The sequence below is a fragment of the Delphinapterus leucas genome, chromosome 15 (genome assembly GCF_059928025.1).
Source record: "Delphinapterus leucas isolate spDelLeu-1000000601 "Yukka" chromosome 15, BTC_Dleu_Yukka2, whole genome shotgun sequence".
Taxonomy (NCBI): Eukaryota; Metazoa; Chordata; class Mammalia; order Artiodactyla; family Monodontidae; genus Delphinapterus; species Delphinapterus leucas.
Genome location: NC_143143.1, coordinates 10,347,910 through 10,365,127, shown reverse-complemented (window position 1 = coordinate 10,365,127; position 17,218 = coordinate 10,347,910). Strand labels below are relative to the sequence as shown.

The 17,218-nt window shown below is 51.5% G+C and overlaps 2 protein-coding genes across 15 annotated transcripts in view; one reads left to right on the top strand and one right to left on the bottom strand.

The window, feature by feature from the left end:
- The window catches only part of CASTOR2 (cytosolic arginine sensor for mTORC1 subunit 2), an 81,587-nt gene extending 70,960 nt beyond the window's left edge, over window positions 1-10,627 (top strand). For 5 of the 10 annotated variants that reach the window (XM_022588130.3, XM_089895810.1, XM_089895808.1 and 2 more), the window contains 3 exons: window positions 141-1,042; window positions 10,233-10,298; window positions 10,385-10,627. The gene's annotated coding sequence lies outside the window, so the exon portion shown is untranslated. The remainder of the gene's footprint in view (window positions 1-140; window positions 1,043-10,232; window positions 10,299-10,384) is intronic. The other 5 variants (XM_089895806.1, XM_089895804.1, XM_089895805.1 and 2 more) reach the window with 4 other exon arrangements.
- Window positions 1-17,218, bottom strand: part of RCC1L (RCC1 like) — a 32,989-nt gene that overhangs the window by 3,743 nt on the left and 12,028 nt on the right. For 2 of the 5 annotated variants that reach the window (XM_089895797.1, XM_022588128.2), the window contains exons 3-10: window positions 16,441-16,569; window positions 15,522-15,588; window positions 14,927-14,978; window positions 13,134-13,218; window positions 10,418-10,599; window positions 7,471-7,558; window positions 6,461-6,634; window positions 4,004-4,089 (exon numbers count right to left, since the gene is read on the bottom strand). In XM_089895797.1, coding sequence (XP_089751923.1) covers window positions 4,004-4,089; window positions 6,461-6,634; window positions 7,471-7,558; window positions 10,418-10,599; window positions 13,134-13,218; window positions 14,927-14,978; window positions 15,522-15,588; window positions 16,441-16,569 — 863 coding nt within the window. Of the gene's footprint in view, window positions 1-2,888; window positions 4,090-6,460; window positions 6,635-7,470; window positions 7,559-10,417; window positions 10,600-13,133; window positions 13,219-14,926; window positions 14,979-15,521; window positions 15,589-16,440; window positions 16,570-17,218 lie in introns of those variants that run through there. The other 3 variants (XM_089895798.1, XM_022588127.2, XM_089895799.1) reach the window with 3 other exon arrangements.

Genomic DNA, 17,218 nt, shown 5'->3' with positions numbered 1-17,218 from the left:
AGCACTGCAGGACCTACAAATACGGCTTTACTCTTATTTTTCTTTCTTGGAATACTTTTTAAATGATGTAACATATCCCCTACTTAAGATTAATAAGAAAAGTTTAAAGAATAAAAATCACCTGCAATTTTTTTTTTAAGCGACAACAGAACAGACTGGAGAAAGGTCCAACTACCCAACAAGAGACTAACCTCTAAGGAATCCAACCTAGTTGATCGAAAACCTGGTTCCTGTCACCACCACTCTCCCAGACCCCAGCCTCGCATCTTGGAGCCGGCATGGACCTCAGCACCATGCTCCCAACCCGGACCAAAAGGTGACACGGGGGGCGAAGGAGCTCTACAGACACACAAGGGGAGACAATGGTGTGGGGCACGAAAGCAGCCGTCACAGGAACAGACCAGAGTGACCCTTCCCTGATGGCATGGAGGCCGGGAACGACACTTCAGAGGGACGTTCGGCGCAGGGGTCCGGCTTGAACAACGGGGCATCCGCCCCCAGGCCTGGCACTCCACCACAGAGGCCAAGCCTGGCCCGGCCACTTGGACAACGAAAACGCTCTCAAACCTGATTTCACAGCTGATCTTCGCTCTAATTGGGAGGACGTGAGGCAGGTGGGGAGCCCCTAGTCACAACGGTCATTCACTCAAAACCCACTTGCTCGGCCATTTCCCCAGCTGCCCCTCAGAAGGGAGTCCCTTGTGGAGGGAGGGGGGGCTGTTAAAGAGAGGGCTGCGAGTGGCTCCCAAGAGAAGCAGCAGGATTCTAACTGCTACGTATCCCTGAGCTGCCGGCCACGGTCCAGCCGCCGCCATGCCTTTCCTCACCCGGGGTAGGGTCCCCGGGAACAAGCGGGTCAGCACCAGCCAGGCTGGGAACAGCTCTGGGCCACAGCCATTTTTTTCCAACAAGTTTAAAGTCTCCCTTTTGACCTGTTCTCTTAGAGAAAGCACCGGAGTCAGGGCCTGCCGAGCTCAGGGGATCCAGGAGAGCCAGCAGCCAGGGGGAGCTGAGAGAAAGAGCCCCTAAAACAAACACCAAAGTGAGTGCCTTGAAACATTTTCCCTGGGTTGTTGACCGATAAATCCTTTCTTCCTTCCTTTCTTTCCTTTTTTCCTTTCTTTCTCTCTCCATCTCCCTCTCTCCCTCTCTCCCTCCCTCTCCCCCTCCCTCTCCCCCTCCTCCCTCCCCTCTCCCTCCCTCTCCCCTTCCCTCCCCTTCCCTCCCTCTCCCTCTCTCCCTCTCCCCTCCTCCCTCCCTCCCCTCTCCCTCCCTCTCCCTCCCTCTCCCCTTCTCTCTCCCTCCCTCCATCTCTCCCTCTCCCTCCCTGCCTCTCTCTCTCCCTCCCTCTCTCTCCCTCTCCCTCCCTCTCTCTCCCTCTCTCCGCCTCTCCCCTTCCCCCTCCCTCTCTCTCCCTCTCCCTCTCTCCATCCCTCTCCCTCCCCTCCCCCTCTCCCCCTCTCTCCCCTTCCCTCTCCCTCCCTCTCCTTCTGTCCGTACCTCTCTCTCCCCCTCTCCCCTTCCCTCTCCCTCCCTCTCCTTCTCTCCGTACCTCTCTCTCCCCCTCCCTCTCTCCCCATCCCTCTCTCTCCCCCCTTCCCTCTCCCTCTCCCTCTCTCCCCTTCTCCCTCCCTCCCTCCCCTCTCCCTCCCCCTCTCCCTCTCTCCCCTTCTCTCTCCCTCCCTTCCCTCTCCCTCCCTCCCTCCCCTCTCCCTCCCTCCCCTCTCCCTCCCTCCCTCCCCTCTCCCTCCATCTCTCCCCCCTCCTCTCCCTCCCTCTCTCTCTCCCTCTCTCTCTGCCTCTCCCTCCCCCTCTCTCTCCACCTCTCCCTCCCCCTCTCCCCTTCCCTCTCTCTCCCCTCCCTCTCTCCGCCTCTCCCTCCCTCCCTCCCTCTCTCCGCCTCTCCCTCCCTCCCTTTCTCCCCCTCCATCTCTCCCCCCTCTCCCCTGTCCCTCTCTCTCTCTCCCTCCCTCAATCTTTCCCTCCCTCTCTCCACACCTCTCCCCTTCCCTCTCTCTCCCTCCCTCTCTCCCCCTCTCCCCTTCCCACTCCCTCCCCTTCTCTCCCTCCCTCCCTCAATCTCTCCTCCCTCTCTCTACCTCTCCCCACCTCTCCCCTTCCCTCTCCTGGCCTTTCCCTCCCTCTCTCCACCTCTCCCTCCCTCCACCTCTCCCTCTCCCTCCCCCCGTCCCTCTCCCCCTTCTCTCTCTCTCCCTACCTCTCCCCTTCCCTCTCTGCCTCTCCCTCCCTCTCTCCCCCCTCCATCTCTCCCTCCCTCTCCCCCTCCCTCTCTCCCTCCCCTGTCCCTCTCTCTATCTCTCCCTCCCTCTCTCCCTCCCTCTCTCCGCATCTCCCTCCCTCTCCCTCTATCTCTCCCTCCCTCCATCTCTCCCTGCCTCTCCCTCTCCCCCCTTCCCTCTCCCTCTCTCCACCTCTCCCTCCCTCTCCCCCCTTCCCTCTCCCCCCTCCCTCCCTCCCTCTCTCCACCTCTCCCCCTCCCTCTCCCTCCTTCCCTCTCTGCCTCACCCCTTCCCTCTCTCCCCTTCCCTCCCTCAATCTCTCCCTCCCTCTCTCCACCTCTCCCTCCCTCAATCTCTCCCTCCCTCCCCTTCCCTCTCTCCCTCCTCCTTCCTTCCTTTCTCCTCCTTACCTCCTTCCTTTCTTTCTTTCATTCCTTCTTTCTTTGATTCCTTCTTTCTTTCCTTCTTTCTCTCTTCCTCTCTCCCTCCCTCTCCTCCTTCCTTCCTTTCTCTTTCTTTCCTTTCTCTCTCCTCCTTACCTCCTTCCTTCCTTTCTCTTTTTTTCCCTTTCTCCTTACCTCCTTCCCTTCTTTCTTTCATTCCTTCTTTCTTTCCTTCCTTCTCTGTCTCTCTTCCTCCCTCCCCCCCCCCTTTCTCCTCCTTCCTTCCTTTATGGCTGCGTTGGGTCTTCGTTGCTGCACATGGGCTTTCTCTAGTTGCAGCGAGCAGGGGCTACTCTTCGTTGCAATGCGCAGGCTTCTCATTGTGGTGGCTTCCCTCATTGCGGAGCACAGGCTCTAGGTGCGTGGGCTTCAGTAGTTGTGGCACGCAGGGTCAGTAGTTGTGGTTCACGGGTTCTAGAGTGCAGGCTCAGTAGTTGTGGCACACGGGCTTAGTTGCTCCGCGGCATGCGGGACCTTCCCGGACCAGGGCACAAACCCATGTCCCCTGCATTGGCAGGCAGATTCTTAACCACTGCGCCACCAGGTAAGTCCCCCTTATTATTTTATTATTACACATTTCTTTTGCACTTTTACATGTGTTTTTTAAAAAAATGCTTTACACAACCTCAAAACACGTTAAAACCTAACCTTCAAAGAAAACACTTAGGCACGTACACACACGCGAACACACGCAAGTGCACACACACGTGTTCACGCACACAAGCGCCCGCTCCTCTACACAGACCCTATCTCTGGAAGGGAACAATGAAACCAGAACCAGTCGCTGCCTCTGGGACAAGAGACGGGAGACTTATCTTTCATAATACATTTTGTACCACGTCCATATGTTCTGTATTCAAAAAAATAAATAGCCTTTTTTTTTTTTGAAGAACTTAAAGAACTGACTTAGTAAACGACACTAAGATAAACTACAACTTAAGAAGGAACCCTCTTCCCCTTTAATTCTGAAATGAGCCTTTTTGTGTAACTGCATCCTCCCCTCAGAAGAGCCTTCATGTTTCACTCTGATGGCTGTGGTAAGGCACTCTGAACATTAAACATCCTGCTTTCTTTTAAATCCTCTGTAAAACAGTCCTCTCCACTGGCCTCTGTAAACAGCTCCTGGCACAACTTTTCATCTCAACCCTCTCCCTCTCGGAGCCCCGAGGCACCCGTGTGCCCGAGGCCGGCCTCCGAGGCCGCTTCTTACAGGCGCCACAGGGACTGGAAGCCCGGGGACCCTGTGCCGGCCGGGCTGCCGCACCAGGCGAGTGTGCTCTGCGGGCACGCCGCCCTCACGCCCACCCGGCCCAGCCTTACCCTCCACGGGAAGTACTGGTCTTCCAGGCGACCGATTCCCAGGCACCCTCGGATGTTCTTGCCCCACACAAACAGCTCTCCTCTGTCTGCAAATAAAGAAAAACGGCTTGGTTGGGGCTTGAGGCCAAGGGCAAGTCTCCAAGAGGAGGAAGGGTCATGAGAATAGGCTTTCTAGAACCAGGTACAAAAAGATCAAAGTTAAACTTCAGTTTCTCCCAGGCATTAATGCTTTCCCATACCAAAAACATGTCCCGGCCCAGATTCATGCTGTGTCCCTCTCACGGGAGATGAACACATGCCTGGAGGTGGGCCCAGGGGCTCCTGTACACGGCCCGGGCCCACTCTGTGTGGCCCTTACACACACACCCTCATCGCCCACTTATGTCTAACCAAACCCTGCCCTCCACAAATCCTGAAATCTCGGCATCCTCAAATCCTGGTCACGCCCTGACAGAGTGAGAAGTAGGACAATTTGTCATTTCTTGTCTGGGTCTCCACATTTCAGGAGCATTTGGTCAAGTGACACACGGTGACTGGGTGCCTCTTTGGGTCGAGTGTACATCTGTGTGCTAGGAGCTGGGACAGCATGGGGACTGACACGCATGTTCCTGTCCTCACGGGGCTGGAGCTAGTTGAAGAGCGAAAATTAAACAAATGATTAAACCAACAAATGCATGTTTTCAAATTGTAAACAGTGCCATGAAGGAAAAGGACAGGCAGGGTGCTGGAGGGGCAGGCCAGGAGGCTGAATCCAGACTGGGGCTCTGGGAACGCCAGCTCCAGGATGGACCCTCAGGCTGGGCAGGGCCCTCAGTGCAGACTTCCGTCCACACCAGCCGGGGGCATCCTCGGCACGGAGGCCCCATTTACCAGCCCCCTCTGGCAGAGGCGCTGGTCATGGAAGAAGGGAAGACATGGGGGAGCCGGCACTGACACAACCGGCTGAGGAAGTAAGGGATCCTTCTGGGACGCGCTGTCAGAGCCCTCTGGTCCTGCTGCCGTCCGTGGTCTTCCACCTCAGAGGTCGTGTTTAACAGAACAATTCAGTCTGGCCCCCAACATGTTAGCAGACCTCAGGGCAAACCAGAGGAAGCCAGGCTCTGAGGCTCCCCCTACTGAGGGACAGTCACTGGCACTTGGAGGGTGGCTGTTGGGTCTTGGGGGAAATCTAGGTAGGATTTCATTCCAGTGTGACCCCAAATGGCCGCATGGCACGACAGCAGACAAAGCAATCTACCCTAGTCAAAGACTTCGTCCAGGTTTCCAAAGTACATGACTTTGCACGTAGTTTAAGCCTTAAACATTGGGGAAATAGGTTACTGTTACCTCCAGAATTCGCCCGCACTGACTCTCTCTGCTACATCAAAATGGCTTTAGAACGCCAATGTGGCTCAGACGCATTTGCAGATGAAGGTGGCTGACCCTGCGTGAGGGGTGTGAGGGGTCCTCCACCGCGGCGCCACTGCTGCCACCCAGTGCCTCAGCGCACAGACAACACTCCACCCACCTCCACAGCGTCCCACGCGCCGCTCAAGCCCCAAACCCTGAAACGCAGACACTGACTGAACGGCAGTGAGGACTCTGCAACAGCGCGCTCGCCTGCAGCAGTCCTCAGAGCAGCGCGAGGCCGGGGAACACAGACGAGGACCACCCAAACTGACTGTCCCGGCCCAGATGTTTCTAAAGGAAACAACAGCTTGCCGTGAGACAAAACAGTCTTTAAATTGCAAGGAAAAAGTGAATTTACTTGAGAATCACAAAATGAAATTTAGTTCCGTCTTACTATTCAAGTCAACTAACGAGGAGCAAATTGAGCCGACAGCCGCGGTGGGAGGACGAGAGCTGTAATCAAGAAGCGCAGACACGCGGGAGGTCTGCAGAGTAACTTTGTATGTCATGGCTTTGTAACTGGGCAACCCTCTGAGAAAACCTCCATTTCAGCCCCCCTTCGATCACTCCCCCCAGCACTTTGGAGAAACCAGGCACATCCACCCCGTCAAAACCACAGGACGGTCTTATAAATGTGCCTCTTGCCACCCCACGCTCCTGGCTCGGATGAGGGTCGGGCTTGGCCAGGGACCGGGATGAAGCCCCCCACGCTCATTTCCTCCTCACCCACCACAATGTACCAAACCTCCGCGGGTCTCCCCCAGCAGCCTGGCCCACTCGAGGGTCCCCTCTCCCACCACCGACTGCGTCCACTTGAGAAAAGTCACTGCAACGCCAGCCTAACCACAAACCAAATGAACTGAAAACACACCTCCCGGGTGAAAAGGAGACACACATTAGACCACCTCAAGCCAAACAACTTCTGGATTAGCTGCTCTCTTTAATTATCCACACAAGGGTGCCACTCCACTGGATGGATGGAAACTGAGAGCAGCCCAGGGTTTGGGGCTGAACCTGAGAGGGTGAAGCTCGGTAAGGCCTCGGGGCCACACGGGCTTGGTCACTTACTGGTGAGGGCGGCGAAGTGGCTGAGTCCACAGCGAATGCGGGAAACCTGGACTCCTGGATTGAACTCCGTCAAGCCAAAGAGAGTGGGTGGAATCATTTCTGGAAGGGCAGTTTCCATGAGGTTTGGTCCTTTCCCAAGAATTCCATAGCCCCAGACGAAAACATGTCCTTCTCCTGGATTATAGGAAAAACAACGGTCAGGAAGTCAAACCAAGTGCAGCCCTCCCTCGCTAGAAATTCAAACCGCACCACCAAGATGCATTATATCCACATGGACTTTTTTTTTTCCCCTCTTCTTGCTTGGCAAGAACATGTTGATATTTAAAATAATGTTTCTTTTCTCCTCTTTCAAATTCTTGCTTGTGGAGTGTGTCTAGCCAGCTAACCAATCTCACAATACAAATGTCCTACATCTTGAGTGTGCTGGACGGGGCCACTCCATAAATCAGCCACAACCCCCACGTGAACACAGGAGAGCCTTAGAACGGCAGCTTTTCCTAACAGCGCTACGTCTCACACGGATCAGAGACCAAGCCAAGTACACACACAACTTCTGGCTAGATTCTAAAATTCGTAATGATTTTCAGGTCATAAAAAGTTTACTCATTAGTGGTGCCAGACGTTTAATCCCAGGGGCTTGGCTCCCAGTACCTGAACCCGAAGGCTCTTCTCCTATGTGCCCGTGGCTCTTAGCACGGCCTTTCTGGAGAAGGCAGGCCTGGGGGCTTTGGCCCAGGCTTCGGGAGGGAGCAGTACTTCATCCTCCACTCCAGAGGTTTGCAATAGTTACTCAGCTCTACGCTGGCTGTTTGTCGACCTATAAATCATGGCTGTTATCCTTCTGTCAAGAATGTCACCCTCACCCTCTATTAACTGAACTAAACTAACTAGATCTTCCCACAACCGTGCTCCCCGCACTGAAAACCACAGCCTGAATCCAGCGGACACCAACCCTTCCTCACCCAAGCCACCCACAGCTTCCCAGCAAACTGCCTGCGAGAGGGTCTCACCGTTTAGTACAGCACAGCCTGTGCCCCCACTCGCAGCCTGCTTCACCCGCCCGACTCCTGAGAAGGGCAGGCTCCGGGGGACGTTCACCTGAATCAAAGGAAGGGACCACACTGCTAGGAAGACAAACCAGCGAGAACTTGGAAATACTGTTTCACGTACAGAGTAGGTAAGTCCCGGTTCATTCATTCCCTCCCCATATATCTCCTGAACATCGTACACATGCTAAGCTTCTAACTGCATGCTGGGAAGATGACAGGCAAAAGGAGAAGCAGTCCCGCTCTCAGACTGTAGTCCAATGGGCGACGCAGATGTCAGCCAAACCTAACACGGGATGAATCTGTGCTGAATGCAATGAAGGAGAGTACAGGGGTCCCTGGCGTGAGTGTCAGGGGACCTGATCTGGTGTGCGGGGAGGGGCAATCAGGAGTAAGCGGGCCAGGGGAGAAGAGAAGGAAATCCTGAGGCAGCGAGATGGACCTCCAAAGGGAACAAGGTGAGTGTGGCCCGTTCAGGAGCTTACACAAGGTCAGAGTGGTTGACGCAGGGGCACAAGGGGGAGTATCTGTAAGATGCCAGTGGGCAGAAGGGAAACCAGATCACGCAGGACGTTGTTGATGATGGCAAGGGTTTGGTCTCTATCCTAAGCACAACAGGGAGGCAGTAAGGGAGAGGGACGTGATTTCTAGAGGGGAACGTGAGTGGACATGGGTAACAAGGGAGAAGGGCCAGGATGTCGGGCTGAGCATGAATTCACCCCGGGATGTACTGAACTTGCAGTGCCTTGAGACGGCCAAGTGGCACTTCTGCTCAGAGTGACAGATGGGAGGCTCAAGGGTTGGGAGAACGAAATGTGGCCAACTTAGCTGTCCAGCAGGATTTGGTCTTGGCACCCCTACTGAGAAATAACTTTGCAAGATAGATTTTAAGTGCTTCTGTGACAGCCATGAATCTTTTCAGAGTCACTTGCAAATGGAGGCAGCTGGAGGGTAACAATCCCTCAGATGACTCCAGAGGAGTAAAGGGGCTTTACTGATCCGAGATGGCCTGGTGTCTGCCGCCTGGCTCTCACAGCTTCTCTACCCAACTGGGCTCTGGCACAGGGCCCTCGGCAAAGGCTGAGAAACGCTCCAGCAAAGAGCCACTGGAAACGCACCACCGTTGTCACTGACAGGATGAGGCTTGGACCACGTAAAGAATCATGGATGCGGTGGGCTGCTTCCAAAACAAGTGACCCGTCTGTGCTAGTCACACCATGGATAATCTGCGCCCTTGTGTGTGGGAGTTAGGCCTAGGGACTTGCTTCTAAAGAACAGAATTCCAGCAAACGTGAGCGGAAGGCACTGCCAACATGAACTTACGAAGCACTGGCTTCCGTCTCACCGACACGCTCTCTCGCCCTCTCATTGGCTCACTCGGCCGAAGCCACGCTGTGAGCCACCACTTGGAGAAGCCTGCATGGCAAGGAGCCGAGGAAGGCTTGGACAACCACTGTGAGCTGGCCAAGCGCCAGCGAAGACCTGGGGCCCCAGGGCCAACAGTCCACGAGGACCTACACCCTGCTGCCAACCACCAGAACGGGCCCGGAGGCAGGGCCTTCCCAAGGTGAACCCCAAGGTGACACCAGCCTTTGAGAGCCAGAGACCCAGCTAAGCCACCCCTAGGTTCCTGACCCACAGAAACGGTGAGACAATAAATGTGTGTTGTTTTAAGCCGCTACATGTTGGGGTCCTCTGTCATGCAGCACAGATAATGATGACACGACCCTAGATCTGCCCTCACAGGAAGGCCGTGGGAGACACTGATCTCAGGCCTTGCTATCCGGAAGGCCAATCCCTCTTCTAAACATTTTATTTGCTGTTTATCTTATGGAAACAATGAATCATTTCAATGACCACGCTTTCGTCTCTGTTCTGGCTACTAGAGAGCTCAGAGCCACATCTGCAGCCACTTCAAGCTACTGTGTCATACAACAGAGGATGCACTGTTTCATCCAGTGAGCTGATCTTATCCACCTGCACATGTCTCTTTATCTATTAATATATATTTCAAACCCTTCTGTATGTTGTCAGAAGCTTGATGACATCCAGTCCTTATCACTTAGAGATCCATGCTGATTTATGGATATGATGTCTAGGATTTGCTTCAGAATAACGCAGGACAGAGAAGCAGATGGAATTACAGATGCAGCGAGATTGGCCATTAGGTGTATGGGGCTTTTTGGAGAGCAGGGTGGGGAGGGTGAATGAAAATGTTCTGGAATTAGTGGGGACAGTTGCATAACCTTGAGAATATACTAAAAACCACTAAGTCCCACAATTTAAAACAGTAAATTACCTATTTTTTTGAACGGGCCATTAGTTGGTAGTTGTTGAACATGGATGATGGATACACAGAGATTAATTATGCAGTGAGGTCTACTTTTTGCTTACGTTTGGAATTTTCCTTAATAAAACGTTTGAAACCCTACTGTACTGTACTGACGGTGTGACAGGGAGAGGCCACCAGCAGGACTGCCAACGCCCTACTGCATGATCTAGGGGCCGCACAGGTGTCTTCACCAAGGTGCACACCTCAGATCTGTGTATCTGGGGGTACACACACTAGACGGCAACAAGAGGCCGACTGTGACATCACAGGACCTTATGTAAACAGCCTCACATCCCTTTCAGAACAAGACAGGGCATGCAGACATACCTAAACTACTGCTCTAAACCAGGACTATCTCATCGAAGTATTGATAATGATGGCTTTTGCATCTAAGCTTTCTTTCCAGGCTCCAATGAGATTGCCAAGAACTCGGCCGCTTGAAGAGGCAGCCGTAGCACAGGTGAGGCCTACACGGCACTCTATACATCACCCCTTCGTGAAGGATCTCTTCTAAACATCCTTAACACTCTATCTCCAAACCCCCAGCCCCAGGCTGCAGAGGACCTCGTGGGGTCTTACCTGTGTGGAGTCCGTGACAGAGGCCAGCTGCAGGTACTCGGAGTTCCCCCACCCGAAGAGGCTGCCATCGACCGACACAGCCAGGCAGCAGTCCCCGTAGGTGGCCACCTGGACAACGTTCACTCCGGCAAGGTCTCCAGCCAGCTTGGTGGGTGCGCTGGTGATATTGTAGTGACCCAGACCTGGAACAATGGAAAACTGTGTTACTTACTTTTAATTGTTTATTCTTTTAACAAACACTTGCATTGACCTACTATGTGTCAAACACAGTTTTAAGCACTTTGCAAAGGTCAACTCAAAATCCTAATCTGTCATTCTACATGCTGTACAACTTCCTTCTCCATGTTCTCTCAGAAGAGGAAAAACCATCATAGTAATTGTTTACTTTTAAAACCCTTGATGGGACTTCCCTGGTGGTCCAGTGGTTAAGACTCTGCGCTCCCAATGCAGGGGGCCAGGGTTTGATCCCTGGTCAGGGAACTAAGATTCCACATGCCACAACTAAAAGATCCCGTGTGCAGCAACGAAGATCCCTCGTGCCGCAACTAAGACCCGGCACAGCCAAAATAAATAAATAAATAAATAGAATTTCAATAAATGAACAAACGAATAAATAAATAAAACCCTTGATATTTTCTAAGTCTGATTCAAGTTACATACCTTTTCAGGATGAAACACCAACACACAATGAACCTATCAGACCTTGTATATTACATACAGGCACACCTCGTTCTATTGCACTTCACAGATACTGCATTTTTTACAAGTTGAAGGTTTGTGGCAACCCTGTATTGTCAAATGATGGTTGGCACCTGGGAGGCAGTATTTTTTAATTAAGATACGTACATTTTTTAGACATAATGCTATTGCACACTTAATAGACTACAGTGTAGTGTAAAGATAACTTCCATATGCACTGGGAAACCAAAGTTACAACAAGCAATTCCTAATGCACTGCTGGGCTTGCTAGAACATAAACGAAATCTCTAAGAGCCCATCCCACCTCAGCCCCACACCCCACACCATCCCCCAACTACAACAAATCAAAACTGGCAAACTGGTGTGGTACACAGTGACCAGAGGAAAAGACGGGGCTTGCCCGGAGGACAAATGTCACCGTCAGCACTGCAATGGAGAGTAACCCCTGGGCAGCAGACCAAGGTAGAACCCTGAACCACAGACTCGTGCTTGTACCAGGCTTTCTCAAAGGGGCCCAAAGCAGTGTCAGACTGGCAGCACCCCTCGGCAACAGGCAAAAAGCCTGTTATTATGTACTCCATATATAATAAAAAAGATTTTTAAAAATTAATTCAAAATGTTGAAGGGTTATGAAAGAAATAGGATGCTGAGATAGAAACTGCTTTAGATAGAATGGTCGGGAGCCTTCATTGAAGAGACAACCTCAAGCTGAGGCCTACAGGATGAAAAGGAGAGCACAAAAGAGCATTCTAGGCTACAGGAACAGCATGTGCAAAGGCACGGTGGCAGCACAGCGGAGGACAGGCTCAAGAATGGGCTGCAGGGGCCTCGTGGGGCTGGACTCAGAGCCTGGCAAGCAAGGGCAGTGGGGCCATGTGACAGTGGAGCTTCTGGAATGGCACCAGGAAACTGTTAACCACAGTTATCTCCAGCGAGTGGGACTTTCACTTTTCACCATATTCCTTGGTCTATGCTGTCAAAATGTATCAACAATTTCATTCTTTTCATGAAAAGCTGATTTTTAAAAGTTACCCACACCAAGATTTTAGAAAATAAAAAGAAGCTTCCACTTTATAGATAAAAAAAAGCACATTTTAAAAACTGGCATTGTAATTAAATTAGGACACTTAAATTGACAATACTCACTGCTAGAGAGGTTATGATTAAATTGATACTTCTATACATTGCTGATGGCAATATAAACTAGTAAAACTTTTGGAAAGCAATTTAACAACACATTCTGAAAACAATAAAAATATTCTAATCCTCTGACCCACTCCTGGGAATTTATCCAGGGCAACACTCCAAATGAAAGGAAAAGCTAGATGGCTACACATGACAAATGTCATATCTCCAATGGCTACTGCACCCCCCAAAAAGTATGCCTCCTGACAACAGGGTAATGAGTAATCACCTGACAAAATGATTAACTTACCTTATGGTACATTAGTTTGATGCTGTACCATACAAATATTAAAAACTGCAACTGAAAATTATTACCAACATGTAAAAATGTTTCATGTAAATTTAATGATAAAACAAGCATATAAAATCACACCTCTGCTATGATTACCATAAAAGATGTTCACATATGAACAAGGACTTGGGAGAAAACATGAGTCAAGGAACAAAGATGATGTGATGAGGTAGCAGGGTTATAGAGGATTTACGCAAGATTTAAATCTTAAATTTAAGGTCCTCCCTTCAGACAAATATCAAACACAGAAAAATAAAATATACAAGGATGATAAAGCTTATCCGTCATTCCTCCCTCCCTTAATCACATTCTTCTCAAATGAGTTAAAATCGAGCTCCCTTTAGGTGGCATTTGTCTCTTAAAAGACTCAGACTTGTTGCAGGACTCTCCAATCCTCTATCCGATCCGGGGACCCAGTGAGGGGGACGGGAGGGGACACAACAGAACAGCATTCCCAGGAAGTGACAGGAGAGGGAAGAGTCAGATGAAGGCAGCGGCACCATCCCACAGGGAGGGGGGCGGGGGTGGGAGGGACGCTACCTGTTTGCCCATCCGCGCCCCATCCACAAGAATACACTTCTCCTTTATCCGTCAGGAACAGACTATGGTCCTGACCGCAGGCGACCTATCACACAAACAGAGGTGAGGTTGGTGAGAAGGAATCCTTAGAAGCCGGTGTCCTGATCCAAGTGCCCAAAGCCGGGCACCACTCCCCACGGCTCCTGAGTGCCAAGGGGGCTGGGCTGGTAGGCTGTCCTGCTCTGCTCCGCATCTGACTTTCTCATTCCAGCACAGCCCAGCTTGTGTCTCCTACTCCCCTGAAACTGCTCTTGCTAAAAAAAAAGAAGAGTGCCAGGTGTCCTAAGGAGCGAAGCCAGGAGCTCCCCACCCTCCTCCCTCATCCATAAGCCTCTCTCCCACACCCCCCAACAGTGTCCCATCTTTGTCACTAGCTCAGTCTCCACTTCGGACCCTACAGGGCTGGAATCCTCCTCTGAGGTCTGCCCTCTGCCCTTCTCGCTCTGCACGCTTCCTGGGAGATGGCACCCACCCCCACGGCTTCTGCTGCCACCGCCACGTGGTCATCTCCAGTCTCAACCACTCTGCTGAGTCCCAGACCTACTTTGCTAACTGCCTAATGAAAAGCACCATTTAGCAAACATTCCTTACGCCAGGCACTGTGCTAAGTCAATGACCAAGGCCACCCAGTAAGAAACCGAATCTCAGAGAAGTTTGGTAACTTGCCCCAAGTCACCCAGTTAACATGTGGACAAGCAGGGACTTAAACCCGCATCAAGGTGGCTCTGAAGCGTGGGCAAGATGCACACTCCACTCCACCGCCACCTTGGAAACAAGTTCCCTCTCCACCTGCTCCTCACCTCCCCTGCTCCGGGACTCTGCCACCTGGGCCAAGAACGTCAGCGCCACCCATCTGCCTGTGGAGTCACACTTGGCTCCTTCTAGCTCCCTCCCCGCCCATCTAATCAAGCCCCGAATCTGGTCAATTCTCCTTACGTCTCCTCACCTGTCCCTTCTCCCCACAGCTTCCCACCTGGACTTCACCTCCTCCCTCAACTTTATTCCATGGCCAAAGTTATCTTCTTAAACAGATCGTGACCTGGCTGTCACTCACCCTGCTCAGAACCTCTGGCAGCCCCTGACCACCAAGAGGACAAAGTCTAAACTCCTTAATGAGGTGTACAAGACCCTGCATCGTCCCCTCTCAACCCGTCTTCCAGCCGATTCCACCCCGCCCCACCGCAGGCAGGCACACCACACTCCAGCCACACTGCATGCTCTCGGCACCATCGAGCCTTCAGGCTGCTCCTTCTGCCATAACACCTTTCCTACCACCCACCCCGGCCCAGCTGGTCAGTTCCTCGGCTACCTCCTCCATGACGCTGTCTCTCCTTCCAGTGCACGCCTGGTAGACGTAACTATTCTCCTTCTGGTGCTTTCATAAGTGCTTTCGGTAGACACTCATTTACATATTTAAGCATTTAAGTATCTACTATATGCCAGGCACTGTACCCAAGCATGGGTACAAGATAAAGCAGCCTGGGACACACACAGCCTTAATATACTCTGAGACAGCTAGTTTTTATAACCTGCCTCCCCCACTAGAGTGTTACCGCCCTCCCCAATTTTTACTAAACTTTGTATCCCCACAAGCTAGCGTAAATCCTGGCCTATAGTAGGCAGGCAATATTTACTAAAATAATTTATTAATTCAGAAAATCCCCCTAACAATTTGCCATCACCTCACCCAACTTCCACCCTTTCAAAATCACCCCCAGGGGTGGGACCAGTGGTTCTCAGCCCACGTCTCTTACCTGGACCACCTGTCCATCGAAGTCCTGCATCCTATGGACTTTGTGACTTTCACTACAGCCAGGAGCAATTTGGGGAGAACCAAAAGATATGGTCATGATAAGCACTGTGCGATTCTGGCCCCTCCCGTCACCCCAACTAGCAACCTCCCCACACACATAGCAACGTTAGGGAAACTCTCAAGGTCAAATATAAGGAAGAGGTAGGTCTGGGCATGAAAGGAAAATGAAACAAAATCCTTTGGTGATTTTAATATGCTGCAGATTTCTGACTGGTGTTTAGACCTACCAGCATAATGTGAGGAACTAGAGGGAAATTTTTTTAAAGACTAGAGGAATTTTTAAGTTAATCAATTTGGTGAAAATAACAAACAAAATCAAAGAAGTTCCACGCATCACAGTCAATGCTCACACGCCCTCCCTCCCACCTGCACCGGAAAGATACTCTCCACAGCCTTCCAGTGAGTTCTCACTGCTCCTCTCCAGCATGAGGAACCTCGAGTTTCACTACTCTGTGGGTCCATCACATCATAATCACTCAGGGGGTGTTTAATGCTTGACACAATTTGGAGAAGGGGTAGTCCTTTCGGGAACTCACCTGTAAACTTCATTTTCGACCACTTTTCTTCCACACTGCCCGTAAGAATTGTTCCCCATGCTGAAGACTACAGGATAACACCGCCAATTAAATCAGCTCTGCAGGTTCATGGAACCCTCAAATGTCAGGACCGGAAGGGGGTCTCAAAAGTGGCCCTATTCTGACCACTCACCCTAGCTGCCCCTTGGCTTCCTTCTCCAACATTCCCAGCCTCTGCAGGCACCCCCCACAGGTGTGCTGGGGTCCAGGCTGGCCGCGAAGGCCTGGGCCACTGTTGCCGTGCCTTCCGTCTCCCCACCCGGGCCCTGGTTGCGCTTCTCAGGAATTCCACAGTGTGAGGCGAGCACACTCCATGAAAGGCCTCAGCAGCCCCCATTCCCTGTACCTGTCACTAGGCTGCCCTCAATGCCAAGCACCCTCTTGAAAGAGTTCCTAACGCCACCTTTGCCTTTTCCTACAAAGCACACTTAGCCAAAAAAAATGAAATTTGAAAACGTTAGTCAAGTTGACCTTTCCCTGGAAACAACCGCTCTTCTAGAGAGCGCCGGGGTGAGCCAGGAGCCTGGACCGTGGAAGCCCCCCACCTAGAAGCAGTGTGAGCAAACAGGCTGCTTTCAGTACAAGGGAAAAAGCCGTCTACACACATGGTCGGCTTGGTGGCTCCATGGCTAAGGAGCAGGGGGCCAAAATAAGGCTGCCTGCTGTGCGCCATCACACTTATAAATACCTGAGATTTTCCAAGAACCACAGAGGGCAGAGAACACGGAAGAGTTAGCAAGGGCTGCCCAACACAGCTCTCCTGAAACCATCCTACTGACTTGCTTGGGAAATGCCAACAGCTTCACTAACTAGACGTGGCTCAACTGAACGAGCCGCTTCAGGCCCAACAGCGGAAAAGCGGTCCCCACTCTCCCATCACCTCCTTCGCTGTCTGTCAGAACCAGAGAGTGGGCTCTGCCGCAGGAGACCTGCAGCACCTGCGTCTCCTGAGGTCTGTCCAGTGGCAGTGGGACGGGCGAGGGCTCCAAAACATACTCATATCCCCTCGCTGAAACGAAAAGGACAAGGTGCACATACATTACACTGCCTGAGAGACTACATTAGTGGCAGAGCTAAGACGAGAACTCCAGCCCCACTCCCAGCCCTTGGCCTCCATCACATGCTGGGTTATTGAAAAGCAGACTTATTAAAGAAATCTCTTCCCACGTCGTTTAACACCTTCTGGATTTTTTTTTCACACCCCCTGCAGTGGAAGGGCAGAGTCACAACCACTGGACCACCAGGAAAGTGCCACCTTCTGGATTTTTAAGGAAAGGAAAAGCATTTTCTTCCTGCAATACCCACTAGAATTTCTAGTAAAGTGAAGAACAGCATATACAGTACGATATCACTTAGATTAAAAGGAAGTAAAAAGAATACATAGATGCATGTGCTTGCATATACATAAAATCTCTCTAGAAACTGTTGACACAGGTTGTCTTCAGGGAGAAAAACTGTGTGGCTGGGAGGACAGAGGTGGAAAGCAGACTTTTCTCCATATATTTAACTGCGTCTTTAGGATTCTGAGGTATGCAAGTATGTTATCTATTTTAAAAAGAAAATTTTAATATTTAAATAAGCAAGAGAGGGGGAAGTGTTTTAGAAGGCACTCTAAAGAACGTTATTGCTCTTCATAATCCTACTGGAGAAGCCAGAAT